This window comes from Lycorma delicatula, chromosome 7, assembly GCF_047948215.1.
Source record: "Lycorma delicatula isolate Av1 chromosome 7, ASM4794821v1, whole genome shotgun sequence".
Lineage (NCBI taxonomy): Eukaryota > Metazoa > Arthropoda > Insecta > Hemiptera > Fulgoridae > Lycorma > Lycorma delicatula.
The window spans coordinates 97610651-97625410 of record NC_134461.1 but is presented as its reverse complement, the minus strand read 5'-3'; the positions used below and the strand labels follow the sequence as shown (position 1 = coordinate 97625410).

Sequence of the window (14760 nt, the reverse complement as noted above, 5' to 3'; positions counted from 1 at the left end):
CGACGTGAAATACAAAATTTGGAATCGAAAAGCTAGTTTTTTTTAGGTTTGTACAACAGTAGCTGTGTTAAATGATTAATAAATACGGTAGATTTCGAAAAAAAACTTGCAGAGAATTTAATTCCGAGATAATTAATGTAAATACAACCAATGAAAGTAAATAAAAACTCTTAAAATTCGTTTTTTGATTTGAGCAAATAGACGAAAAGTAGACAGAAAATCGTATGTCTTTCTGTACCTAATAATAACATTTTTTTTTATAAACAAAAACGCTAATTACTGAAAATAATTTTAAAAGTAAAACAAAATTTATAAAACAGTATTTTAGCTGCGTATATTCAAATATTTACTCAGGTGAAACGAAATAACGTTGAAATATTTTATGTCGGATAGTGTTGTGTTCATTGTGAAGGAGGGAGTTTCGAACAGTTACTGTAACTGAGGTTTGTTTTATTGTTATCTTTTATCATTTTATTTATTTTTTTATTTTGCTATATTAAGAATAATGTTTATTAGGTACAGAAAGAATAATATGATTTTCTGTCTATTTTTCGCCTTAAATAAAAATTTAAGCAAAACTTGAGATGCAAGTCAGTTTTGTTTAACTGGCAATTTGCTTTCTAACCAGTAAAGTGCTTCAGTAATATTAATTATCAAAGTTAGCCAAAGAATGGAGAACTGCTGTAATATTATAATTGTAATGATGACTGTAATAACTGTAACGATGAGTTTATTAGCATAATTTTCATATTAACATCATTTTTTGATTACTTATTAGTGTTATTCTGTAATATTTTACACCTTGTTTGTGTAACAATTTTATTGTTATTTAAGTAGATCAGTTTGCCAATTCTAGCGCAAATTTTACCCCCACGAGATCGTCAATTAGTAGACAAGTGGTTCAGGGCCTTGCTTAATAAATACGACTTAAGCACGATTACATTTCCGACTGAAATCGAAGACATTGTAAATTTTGAGAAAGTTAATAAAGTTAAAGTGTCGTTGAATGTATACATTCAAGAAAAATAATGAAATAAAACCTATAAAGGTGTGCGATTTGGATAAAGCCGATCATTTCGATTTGCTGTACATTAAGAATGAAACGACCAGTCACTACCGTTACTGAAACTGAAACTGTGATCCGATCACAGTTAACAACGGATGGTCACGAAATCATTGTATGCAAGCGATGTTTCAGGTACTTCAGAAAAGATCAGGATAGTGATAGAAAAATGGAAGAACATAGGCGAAGATGTTTAAACAACGAGCCGATGCGTATCAAAGTGTCACAACCTGATAAGGATGGATCATCACCCGTGCTGAGGTTTAAGACTATTAAAGTATGTTTCCCGTTCCAGTCGTCGCATATACTGAGTGTATACTAAAGCCGACTCCGTACTATTCATTACCGACCAAGAATTATACGTATGTCACACGGCAACATGAGCCTATGAGCTACTGCCTGTACTTTGTACGTATGTGGTCTGCGGTGTCCTCCCATCGACAGCAATCACACTAGGCAGAGGATCTCAATCTCCCTCCCTCCCGCCATCGTCCATGGCGGGATCTTTCCCTTCGGGGGAGTCCCGCCATGTGACGATTCCGATCGCCACGCCTCCCGCTCCGTACCTAGCCCCAATGGGGGTTTACCGCTTTACCAGAGGTCGTCTTCAGACCCTTAAATAAATTGACATCTCTTAGTCATTAGCGCGACCTCTTTCAGGTTGCAAATGCCAAAATGACATTTCCATCGGTGTCTTAAACTGATAAAATCAACTAACACACGAAACCAACGAACAAAACCCCAAAAACGAACTTGAATGAGATAACAAAACACAGAAACAATGAGCCAAACAGCCCAAAATAGTAAAAAGAAAAAAAAAACGAAATAACAACTCACAACACCACGCAAACCCCACAAGCGAAAACTAAAAGTGCACTTGTTGCAACAAAACAAGAGCAATATAACTAACAACAAAAACATGTAAACCAAAAACCGTAAAAGGAGGAAAAGCCCAAACAGAACTCAATGTTTCCTAAACACCTTCAACAATTCTCTCCAAACCTAAAAACCATAAATTCCTCTACTACACTCCATTCGGCCTGGTTTTCACAGTTTTCCCGTAAATCAAAGTTATGTTGTGTACACACACACACACACACAAGCACCAATCTTTTAAGTTTTGTATTTCATTTAACTTATTGAAAATTGTTTTGATTACCCCAGTTTATAACTTAGTTTTTGAATAACAGCTTTTTATTCACAGCAATTTGTAATTTCACAAAAGTAATTTTTAATGTTTTACTTTAGAGCTCATGAGGAGTTTGATGTTATTTAGCAATTATAATCATATTATTTATCACTTCATATTTTTGTTTTAAAACATTACCCATATTTTTTTGTATTTGGAAAAAGTTACCAAATGTATTTGGAATTTCAATCACAATTGCCTGCATTTCTTAGTTGGATGGCATGTGAGAGATCTTTTGCATTGTACTTGCATGATTTGGACTAATCCTTACATTCAAACTATGTGATATACATATCAGTTTATGTAATGTACAGGAAAACCCCACAAATACCCTGCCTTTACTGTATTGCTAATTTTTCTTATTTGTAAAATTTTATTAAATTGAATTTAAGTAAAAAAAATCATAAAAACTCAAAAATAAAACTATTTTGTAATAGAGCAGCACTGATAGCCCTATTTTTAGTATAATTTTGTTTTAATCCTGAGCAGATAATGAGGAATTTGTATCATCCATTGAATTGTTATGATTGAATAATATTTTATGGTACCATCAGTTGACAGCAGCTGCATTTTTTTGTGTGATAATGATTATGTGTGAGCTTTTTCCTGCATTTCCATCTGCTTCATTTCTTTAAAAAAAAAAAAAAAAAAATTACTTTTGACAAAAGTTTTCAGAAGTGACTAAAAAAGAACTGTCATAAAAAATTAAAGATACAATTAATTAATGATGTTAAATAGTTACTTATAAAATTTCTATTAATGTGTGATTAATGATTGCTGTTGTCACTTACTAACTGACCATGATGCTGCAGATCTCTGTTTTGTGTCTAAGCAAAGATGTAGTTTAATTTTAATTGAATTTTAAATATTTTTTCACTTATTCTGCTAATGTTAGGTGAGAGGTTGAATAGGTTAATTGTGGTATCACAATATGTTATCCAAGTTATAGTGAAGCATTATAATAGAATCTTAAAAACCAAATGAGTCATTTATTGCTTTTCATAACAATCATCTATGTGGTAATTTCTATTTTGCTTCAGAGTTGAGCTGTAAGCTGTTGTATAAATAAAATTAAAAGTATATTTTATTTTTTTGGTTTAGGTGGAAGGCCTACAGGATCTTAAAGTTCATTTAAATGAAACCAAAAGTTTACTAGATGATTATAATCTAAATAGTTGGCATCAGCATACAAAAAAGGTTAATGTAGCTGCTGAAGTCATGAGACATGTTAGGAAAAATATAAAACCAGATATGCTGACTCAGGTAAGATAATAATATACAAACATTAGTTTGATTCATTTTAATAACTAAAAATAAAACAGAATTTTAAACATAATGTTTAAAAGAGTAGCAATAGGTAACGTTACACTATTGAATGTAACATTAATTATGCATTAAAACCTTTGTAGCAGAGCAGTAGCTTATCATCCTGAAGGTTCCAGTTTCAAATCCTAGCCAGGGTTATATTTTTCACATTATAAAATCAATTTTTTATCATAAAAACAAAAAAAATGATCCGGTATTAAACATGTTGTTACCATAATATAATAAAAAACATTTGCACATTTCCACATGTGTTTTTAATTGTATTTAAAGCAGGCCATTTTCCAAAATTGGGGGAAAGTTTTTGTTTCTTTTCTTTGAATTGTAAATAATTACTAATAATAGAAATTATTTTTAATTCAATTTCCTGTAGAAGTGAAAACAGGTTCAAAATTGTCAGATTGCATCATTTTTGTGATCTTTTTTAACAGTTTCAGTAATATTGATATATAAATAATATGATAGATTTTTCGATAACTTGTAATAATATACAAGATCAGTCACAGTCGGTGGTTGCATGTATAAAGGAAAAGCCACCTTTAGCATTGTTATGTTGTTTTTTCATTGTAGGTTGTGTCATGTGTTCAAACAATTTGTATTATAAGTATAATCACCGTAAAATTTGTAAAGTGTCGGCCTAATTATGGAACTAACAAAAAGAAGAAATATGAAGCAAGCTTCAAGTTAAAAGTCATAAAACAGGTTAAAGAATCTAACAACTGTGCTGCAGCAAGAGCTTTCTGTATAACAGAGAAGATAGTAAGAGATTGGAGAAAGAATGAAGATGCTATTAAAAATTTTTTTTTATGATTCAACTATCATCTTATCTGCAGAAATATACGGTTAAATGCAAATTTTAAATAAGCAACTTCAATCTATATTGTCACAGGATTCCAAGAAAGTAAGTTATAATAAGTGGGACTTAGCTGTCCCACTTAGTAAATCTCAGAAGTGATCAGTTAATCGTATTGAGTTAAATTTAATCATCCATTCTTTGCAAAGGTCAGAATAAGTGATTTTGCATTAAACAGTTATTGTTTTACGTTATTTAAATCATTATGATGTTAACATTTTACTTATGCATTTTTTTACAGTTTAAGTATAACTATATCTTTTTTTTTAATAGGCATGGTTGAAATTTTATGAAATTGTTGCATCTAAAATATTTGATTTAATACCAACACAAGCTAAAGAAAATAAATTTCTTAACAGTGTACATTTATGTGAGGCACCTGGAGCTTTTATTACTTCGTTAAATCATTATCTTCAGTTAAATTATCCAGACGTTAAGGTATGCTGTATTAAAATGTCTGCAATTTTTATTTTATCTAAATCAATTTTATTTTATTTTTTTTTATATCAGTAATGAGAGATCACTTATTTAGTGATTTATTATTTTATTCTTATTGCATTGATACAGATGAAGTTATTTATTTTATGAATAGTTAGCGTTCAGTCATAGTTTTGCTTATAATGTTAACTTATTTGCCAATTATTGTTTTAGGACTTGTGTATTATCAGTAATTTTTATTTATTATTTTTTTTGTAAAGGCTGATTTATATATATTTAATAATATTTTATTCAGCAAGGAAAACATAATATTCAGGGATATGAATGAAACAAAAACAACTTTTTACTTTTAAAACTGAAAGCATATTGTAACAATATGATACAAAAACTTATTAAATGCATCATAAAATATAAAATTCATATACTACAAAATAAAATTCAACATTACTCATAATTTGTCAGTAAGGCATGATATGGCTTATTTTTCTTACTATTTTTTTATTAAATCCCTTTCAATATTGTACATATTTTCAACATGTGCAGAATCCTTGTTTTGTATTTCTTGTGACATTTTTATTAGTTATTGTTGTTAATATCTACAGAATAGTTGAACATAAAGATATACAATTAATATTGTAAATAGAATTTAAAAAAAAATTACTAGTGTGCACCCACACAAAATGATCAGATTCTTAGCTGCTTCTTACCAGTTAATGTAGTGAACACTGTCCATTTATGTTGATAATTATTTACCAAGTAATATTTATTATTTTTCTTCATTACCGGAGTAATTAAACAATTTAAGTTTTCTTTTCCTCTGGCTATATTCTGACCAGTAGTTAAGCATTAGTTCACAATGAATTATATTAAATGTTTTTCAGTTTGCCTGACTAATGGTTTCAATTATTATTCATCAGTAAATTCGTATGATGTTGTATACCTTGTTTTATGACTGCTGCCTAATCTTTGTGTAACACTTGATAATACATTTTTCAATCATAATGAATTAATTGTCATCTGAAAATTATTACTTTGTCGTAATTCAAATTCTCTTGGTAGATGAATTGGTGAAGCAACCAACAAATTGACTAAAAGTCCTAGATTCAGTACCTGGCATTTTTATCTTCAGCAATTCATCTTAGTAAACTTGTGTGTAAGTAACTATTTAACCAATTTCAGAAGCTTTTTTAATGATTTCTTTTGTACGAGTCATATATTAAAGACGTATTGTAGCTGTTTTGTTTTATTCTTGGTTTGTTAGGTCTAAATATACCATTTCATATAGTTCTATTGTTTAAACTGTAATAGTTGAACTCTTTTATAAAGTTGTTGAAAAAAAGACTGAAATTGCATAATAAAATCTCTATTAATGTATTTACAACTTTATACAGGCTTGGCCTCTTCAAAATAGTCAAAAATGCCTGCAATGCATAGCTCCCAACATTTCTATTTATCGTAGATTTACTAGAACATCTTTTTGGGGGTGATTTGCAACTGTTGTCACATATTTTGGTCTCAATTTTATCTATGGCCTAAAAACGACATCCTCTCAAGGTTATTTTCAATTTAGGACACAAGAAAAAGTTTGCTGTGATCAGATGTGGAGAATAAAGTGATGAAGCACTGTGGTTGCCTTTTTTTTTTGCCTGGTAATGGTAGATAAGAAATGATGTATCAACTGGTACTTTGTCATCATTCAAAATCCAACTCTGGTTTTCTCACTGCTCAAGTCTCTATGTACAGCATCCCTGAAGCATTAAACTTCCATGTAGATCCTCTTGTTTACTGTCTGATAATGTGCCAAGTCTTTTCCAGTTAAAATAAAAACCTTCAAATCAGCATAACTTTATTCATAATTACTTAAATTGTTTGGTTTATAAAATACAATTAAAAACTTCAATAGTAATATTGTAAGGCATTTGTTTGCCACTGTTGTTCTATTGAATGGGTTGTATATTTTTAATGAAACTTTCAGATTGATTAGGAATTGGGGTTGATTAAAAGTTAACTATTATTTTCAAAACTGTTTCAACACCTCAAACAAGTTTTTTTTTACTTTTTTGTAAGTGTCTAGTAAAAAATTAATATGAATATACTTGGTGTTTCTAAAATTTGGAGAAAGTTTTGTCTAAAACAAGATTTTTCCTAATTATTGTTATCTTGTTTATAGCAGAGGGCCACATGTACAATACTGCTACCATCATCATGATTACACCAACATATATATAATAGGCATGTTGCCTTTGGTATAATCTAAATTTATGAAGCATGAATCATGTAATGCTGCTGATTTTGTTGGGCCTGGCTGAGGATCTGTCTGTAAACAAATGAATCACCATCATTTTTTTTTACAAATCTTTGTTTTTTCTTATCAATATTTATTACTGTAATTATTCTGAAAAAAATAAATGAATAGAAATTGTCATAGAAAATAATTAGTACGTGAAACTTTGTTTTGAAAAAAAAATGCTAAAATATTATTCTTCATTGATAATAATGTTAGTGTAGTAATACCAATTTTTTTTTAAACATGACAAAATAAAGCTTTTATTTTCCTTAAGGATATAAATCCAAAATGACATCATGAAAGCATACCAAATCTGAGTAGCTTTGATTACTCTTTAGTGCAGTTCTAACATATTATATCAGATTATTTTATTAAATTACATCTAACCATCTAAGAAAAATGAGCAGTTATAGATATTTGGATTGGTTGTTAATTAAATTTAAAATAAATGCTAAATAAGAAAAAGTATTCATGAAAACGTGAAGCAATGTATACAGTAAATTGTAATCAGAATTAAGGCCTGTACAACGATTATTTGATATATACTGAATATCAAATAATCAATAAATAGTCTCTATGTACTCATATAACTTACAGAATTTAGTAACTAAAAACAAAACCATTTTCACTAGTTTGTTTTATGTTGGTTTTTTTTGTCAGAGCAGCATGTGAGCCCAGCTGGTCATATGGTGGTAACTGTCAGATTGGCAACAAATACGTTAAGTAATTTTTTACTTCAGATCTAAATACACTCGGTGAACTTTTAAGTTTCGCTTGAAAGAGAGTTTGATACTTATTCATTAAATTAGAAAATTTTCTGTTTTTATGAGATAAATCTCTCAAATCTTGTTAAATTTTCCAATTTCAGATTATTTTTAATTTTTCCAGTGATTAATTTTATTTTAAATTTTTTCCTCATATTTATTATAATAGTTTTTAAAAATACTGGAATAATTTTTATTAATATTTTCATGATTATAAAAAAATAAATTATATGTGTTTTAATTTTGTAATTCTCAATGTATTATAACATATTGGAACATTGAAATAAATTTATTTTCAAAGTTCATTTTTAGGCTTTCTTATTTGATATTATGTTTGATGATTATTAAAAAAAAAATTTACTACTGACATTTTGATCTTATACTCGCTGCATACCAAATGCGACATGTGAAATTTAGACTAATTGTACATTATTGGTCCCATGAAAATTAAAGTATCTGTGTAAATTTATAATGACACACACACAAAACTTTCAAATATTCTACATTCATCATAAGGTAAGAAACAAACATTCTTCACTGATTGATTCATGCCTGTGAGGGTCACTGATATTTCCCGATCGATTAGGTGTTGGTTTTTGTAATGATATTTTTATTTGTCTGTCAATCTGTGCTTCCTCACATTCGCTCACATATGAGGGCTTATCAGATTTTTATAAAACTTAGGAAAAAGAAAATATATGGGCTTTGTATTGAATTTGGCTAAATTTTATCAGAAAAAAATTTAAGCACTTTTTTAAAGATAAATTATGATTAGACAAATAAAGTTAGGTATATGTCCACTATATATGTAAACTGTTGTTTATTTATTTATTATTTTTTTTGAAGTGAAAGTGGTTTTTACAGTGGGATTGGTTAGCATCAACATTAAATCCGCACCATGAGCAGAATACACTTTCTTGTATGATAAATGATGATAGATTGATATACAATACTTTACATAAATGGAATTTTGGTGACGATGCTACTGGTGACTTATTTAATAAAAAAAACATGGAATTTTTGGTAGAAAGTACTAAAGAGACTTTTAATGATGAAGTTTTATTGGTAAGTTTTATGTAATATGTATTTTATTATATTTGAATTTAAACATTCTAAATGATTGTGAGTTTTTCTAGTAGCACTTAATTATTTCTAGTTTATCCAAAATTGTTTATGAAGTAAAAAAATTGGTACTAAGGACTTAATTTAATTTAAACGTCTGTATCCATCTCTCAAAAAGTACTAAGTTATTCCTAATTAAAATAGAAAATAGAAATTACATAATATTTTCTACAGATTGAAAAGAGGATTTTTGATATTAACTTCTTACATTTTATATTTAAAGGTTACAGCTGATGGAAGTATTGATTGCCAATCTTCTCCTGGTGAACAGGAATCAATGGTGTGTCCTCTGTTATATGCTGAAGTTATAACTGCTGTACATATTTTGAAGCCAGGTTGTATAAATTTGTTAATATAAATAATTATAGGATTGTACAGAAAGTTCTCAGCCTGACACAGAGATGGCGCAAGCATGCCTGAATGATTGTTATATTTGACAAGTACGATTCTTTAGATGGCATGCTGCAAAGTTTGAGATATGTGTGTGTGTTTATGGCAATCAAGTAAAATAAACAAGCTTTGACATTTTCTGAAAAATTGATAAAATTGTGGTTTGAGTTATTATATATTACTTAGTTTTTTAAACGGTTTAATGTGTTGTTAGACATGCAGAAAGAGATATAGAGCCCACTTAAAAGGCTTCTTTCCCCTTTGTTTTCAAAAATAAAAGAATGTGCTACTGAATTTAAACATGATCAGCATGCATCAATTCAAGATTATGAATGCTCAGGATACCTGAAAAAACCACTTTGACGACAAAATTGTCACAATGCTGTATTAAATGATCACTGACTGGTATGCAAGCTTGGTGACTCTGCAAAAATCCCGATAGACCATGTCTGCTACACTTTACATGATATGAAGAAGCTTCACTTAATGGTCCTGAATTTGTTAGCAGTCAACCATAAATGCATTTGAACACTTCTCAAGTGTGTTTATAGACTTATGTCAATACAATTTTGCTGAGTTTCTTTAACATTTTATAAGATTAGATAAATATGTATTCCTCATTACATGTCAGAGACAAAGCAGCAGCCCAAAAAGTGGGTGGGAGTAGTTGAAAGTATGCTAAAGAAAATTAAAATGATCTACAGGAAAAGTCATGGCTAAGATTTTTTGGGATTCTTATATAGTGGTGCTCATAGAATACATAGGAAAAGCAAGAGTATCACACTTCATTATTGGACTGACTGAAGGGTGCTGCTATTCAGGTCAAACATCCACATCTGCCCAAAGCGAAAGTATTCTTTCACCATGATAAAGCACCTGCACACAAATCTCAGGTTGCTGTTACAAAACTCCATGACCTAAGCTTCAGAGTGCTTCCACATTTACCTTATTGACTAGATTTAGCATGCAGCAATTACTTTTCATATCTCCAAACCTTAAGAAATGACATGCTAGATGAAGATTTCCTTTAAATGATGAGGTCAAAGCCAAGACAACCGTTTATCTTGGAGTGTTGAACACATCGCATTACACCAAGGGTGCTAAAAAGTTGGGAAGTAATCGGTCTAAATTTATAGAATTACAAGGTGACTTAAGATTAAAAAAATAAGATTTCTAAAAAAATCTTATTTTTTTGTTAGGCCAAGAACTTTGTGTACGACCCTCATAATATGACATATTTTAAGTAAATAATATTTTACAGCATTGTGAATAACATATAAAAATCGTTTTATTTCTTATTTGTTATTTTTTATAGTTTATTTCTTAAATTATAAGATATGATTTTTTTCTAATTAAATTGAGGAGGTCCTCAGTTTGACTGGTATACATATTTTTAATTTTTTTTTGTGTCTTCAAGACTTCCTCACAAAATGGATTGATCTATCAATTTTTTTCTATTATGTGAAAGTTACCCTAACAATGCTTGTAAGTATTTGAGAAAAAAAACTTGTTGAAAAATTTCTTAATAAATAGTTAATATAAGGTAATAAGGTAATATAAAGGTTATACTTTGTGAACTTAAGTTGTTGAAACAACCCACCGGGTTGGTCTAGTGGTGAACACGTCTTCCCAAATCAGCTGATTTGGAAGTCAAGAGTTCCAGCGTTCAATTCCTAGTAAAGCAAGTTATTTTTACACGGATTTGAATACTAGATTGTGGATACCAGTGTTCTTTGGTGGTTGGGTTTCAATTAACCACACATCTCAGGAATGGTCGAACTGAGAATGTACAAGACTACACTTCATTTACACTCATACATATCATCCTCATTCATCCTCTGAAGTATTATCTAAACGGTAGTTACCGGAGGCTAAACAGGAAAAAGAAAGTTGTTGAAACACATTTTAGATATATTTTTTAACTGCCTGCAATTTTTCAAGATACTTTTGTTCAAATCAGATCATTTTTTTTTTAATAGAATTCACCCAGTATACATTAAAATAATTATGAATTGGAAATTTTCTGTTTATTTTAATTTTTTCATTAAAAAAAATCCCATATTGTAATGCACAAGGTCTATTTTAACCAAATTTTGAAATCCTTTTAAACCAGACCATCTGTATCAAATTGAGTGCACAGTTATTTTTTTGTTCAATGTTCTTTTTTCTATTCACAGTTTATAAGAAAAGAACATTAACATTTATCATTAGGCAATTCAATATTAAAATATATAACTCTAGTTTGTAAAATTAAAATTTAATTCAGGTTATATTATATATATATATATATATATATATATATATATATATATATATATATATATATATAAAATAGAAACACAAAAAAAGATTTGTAAAGTAAAAATAAAGAATATCTTTCTTATAGTAAAATTATAAAATAATAATAGTTGTAAAATTAATATGTGTGCTATGTCTATATGTCTGTCCCAGGTACGAAACTGAACGTACCAAACTAGATTGAGAGCTTGCAAAGATCAATTGTAGTTTTGAAATGCAAGTTAATTGGAAAACCAAGGGAGTGAAATATAATTGCTGGCATCCTTAGATTCTTAGCCCTGCGGAGGATGGTTAATGGGATCTGATGCTGTTATAGGTGTATAGATAGAATAGTAATCCAGGTAGCCAGGGGACCACCTAGAGCTAAGGGTACTTCCTTCGCCAAGAGAGTTGTTTTGGCATCGAGCCCCAGTTAGCTGAAATATTTGCTGTTAGGATGAAATTGGATATGTGGAGAACTCTGTGATGGAGCTAAGGTGTGGGAGGGTGTAGGCATTGACCTCACTCCTGAAAGTGGACCAGAGCAGAGAGAGATAGGGTATGTTTTCATTAGAGGTTAATTAAATTTTTGAATTTGTTTCTTGATCTTCAAGTAAATCAAGAGTAAATTTAAATTGAATTGTAGGACAAAATTGTCGTTGTGATCAACACTTGTTTTGTTGGTATGAGGATAGTATTTTTGGTATTTAAAGACTCAGTCAAGTAATGTTCTGATTGCATAGTCTTAATTATAGTTAGATAAAGAAAAAGTTTTTGTATAACTGTCATTGTTAGAGGTTGGCATGGGGATCGCGCTTCCATGAATTGGTTTAATATAGTTGAGGGTTGTAAGTTATGGTAGGTGGTTGTGGATGGAAGAGGCCATAAAATGGCAATAGTAAGTTGTGTAAATACACTGATGGAAATGTCTGCTAAGGCATTTGCATCAGTGGCATCCTTACAGAAGCTAAACTGATGACTGTGTTGTGTTATCAAGTGTAGAGGGTCTAAAAAACATCAAGGCAACAAGGTCTGAATCATCACAAGGTGGATTCTCTCCCTACAGGGTCAGATGTAAAATTAATATGATCAATAAATTAATGCAAAAGGAAAAATATTGACAATAATTAAATGATTCCATATAAAAAATTATCAAACGATGAGAGAATGCAATTTACTTAATGGCATTAATAATATTACAAAAATTAGTATGTTCCTGGGTAGGCCGACCTACTTTACTAGCTAAATAAGAGTCGCTACAGTAAATAACACTGGTTAACATGATTTTTGTCTGACGAGTACCAATAGGTGTTCTTAATGCAGTTTTTTATTCTGTTTTCAAATATGTAGTTGGAATTTCTCCGTCACCCATAGTTTTTTTTTTGTTATTTTAATTTTTTTAATATTTTAAAACTGTTTTTCATCCATTTGTCCATTGTCAAATAAAAGCTCGTAGAGCATTGAAAATATGATGGAACCAGATGAGCTAACTCAAAGGGTAACGTTGCTACTGTTGTGCAGGGTCAGACATGTATAGACATGTACAAACATGATCTAGTGTAGCACACATTCATCAGAATGATGCCAGTTGTGTGATAGTAGTGAACCAGTAAACACATCATTGTAGAGATTCGTGTGTGAGTTAGTGTGTATTAATATTTACAACTTTATTTCTTTTAATTAGTCGTTAGTTAAAAATTGTCTAGAGTTTGTTTAAATCATCCTAACAATTTTTGTTATGTATGTGATGAAGTAACGCTCAAGTCCCAAAGGCTAAACCTTACTCCATTAGTAAAAAAGTGTTATGAACTTTATTTTGGGTCTAAAGTCGGAGAACAAACAGGAGCCTGGCCCCCACACATCTGTTGTTTATCGTGTTCTAGGCTTCTCACCGCATGGAAAAATGGCACATGCCGCATGCCATTTGCTATCCCTATGATTTGGAGGGAACCCAAAGATCACACTCTTCTGACTGTTAACTCTGCTTAACAAACATTAAAGGGATTATGTCAACATTAAAACGTACAGTGTACCCTAACTTGCAATCTGCAATGAGACCAGTTCCACACTGCGAAGAATTGCCCATACCAAAGCCTCCAGAACATGTGACATTAGAAGAAGAGAGCTCAGAGTCTGATGGAAGTAAATAAGAAAAAGAAATAGATTCTGATACAACTTTTGAACAAAGCAGTTCATCTGAGCCGACAGTAGAGAAAAGGGACAGTAGGTGGTCCCCATAGTGTTGGATTGGCATCAGTTGTCTTTTCGCTGTTGCGGCTGAGGTCGTTCTCCCTGAGTAATCCTATGTTGGGCTGGCTTCTCCATTGGACACCTGGAAAACTGTGGCAGGAAGTAGCAACTGCACCCAGCAGTTCCCTTATTGGCCCAGCCAGTTTCTTCCATCTTCTTCTTCATGGTCTGCTCCTGGTGATGGTCCATGAGAGAATGCTCTCGCAGTACTGGGATCCTGCTTATAAAGCCAGCCAGCACATTGTGGGGGCTGTACTGCTGTGATGGGAGTGGGGCAGTTAGCTAGCTTGGTGGGAGGGGTGCTTTTGTAGGCATGTAGGTGTACTGTAACTCACTTTAACGTTAAATGGCTAGCATCATGCTTGTAGATATGAAGCTCAGCATGTCGCAATAGTTTATATAGTAATTTTATTATCTGATAATGTTACATAAGTATCACTCTCATCATTAGACAATTCAGAGCTACTAATGGATCCAATAAAATCATTTTTGAGGATAAGTTATTGAAAAACAGAATCAGCACTATTAACATTAAATGTTGGAAAAACAGGCTTATTTGTTGTTATTATTATTATTATTATTATTATTATTATTATTATTATTATTATTATTATTATTAGGTAGGCCCTACATTGGCTACATTTACCAGATTATTGCCAGGTTACAGTTTTTGCATTAGATGTTGAGGTTAAAGGAATATTATGATTTGATATGTTAGCTAAACATACCAGTTCTCTATAAATTTATTAAATAAACAGTTACATTACGATTAATATTATTATTGGATGTATTTGCTGGGTTTAC

General features: G+C 30.5%; 1 protein-coding gene across 6 annotated transcripts in view; it reads left to right on the top strand.

The window, feature by feature from the left end:
- The window catches only part of LOC142327411 (cap-specific mRNA (nucleoside-2'-O-)-methyltransferase 2-like), a 91464-nt gene that overhangs the window by 8532 nt on the left and 68172 nt on the right, over nt 1-14760 (top strand). For all 6 annotated transcript variants that reach the window (XR_012756981.1, XR_012756982.1, XM_075370447.1 and 3 more), the window contains exons 2-5: nt 3354-3515; nt 4702-4866; nt 8782-8982; nt 9263-9374. Coding sequence is in view for 4 of the 6 variants with exons in the window: in XM_075370447.1 (XP_075226562.1) it covers nt 3354-3515; nt 4702-4866; nt 8782-8982; nt 9263-9374 (640 nt within the window). In the remaining 2 variants the exon portion in view is untranslated. The remainder of the gene's footprint in view (nt 1-3353; nt 3516-4701; nt 4867-8781; nt 8983-9262; nt 9375-14760) is intronic.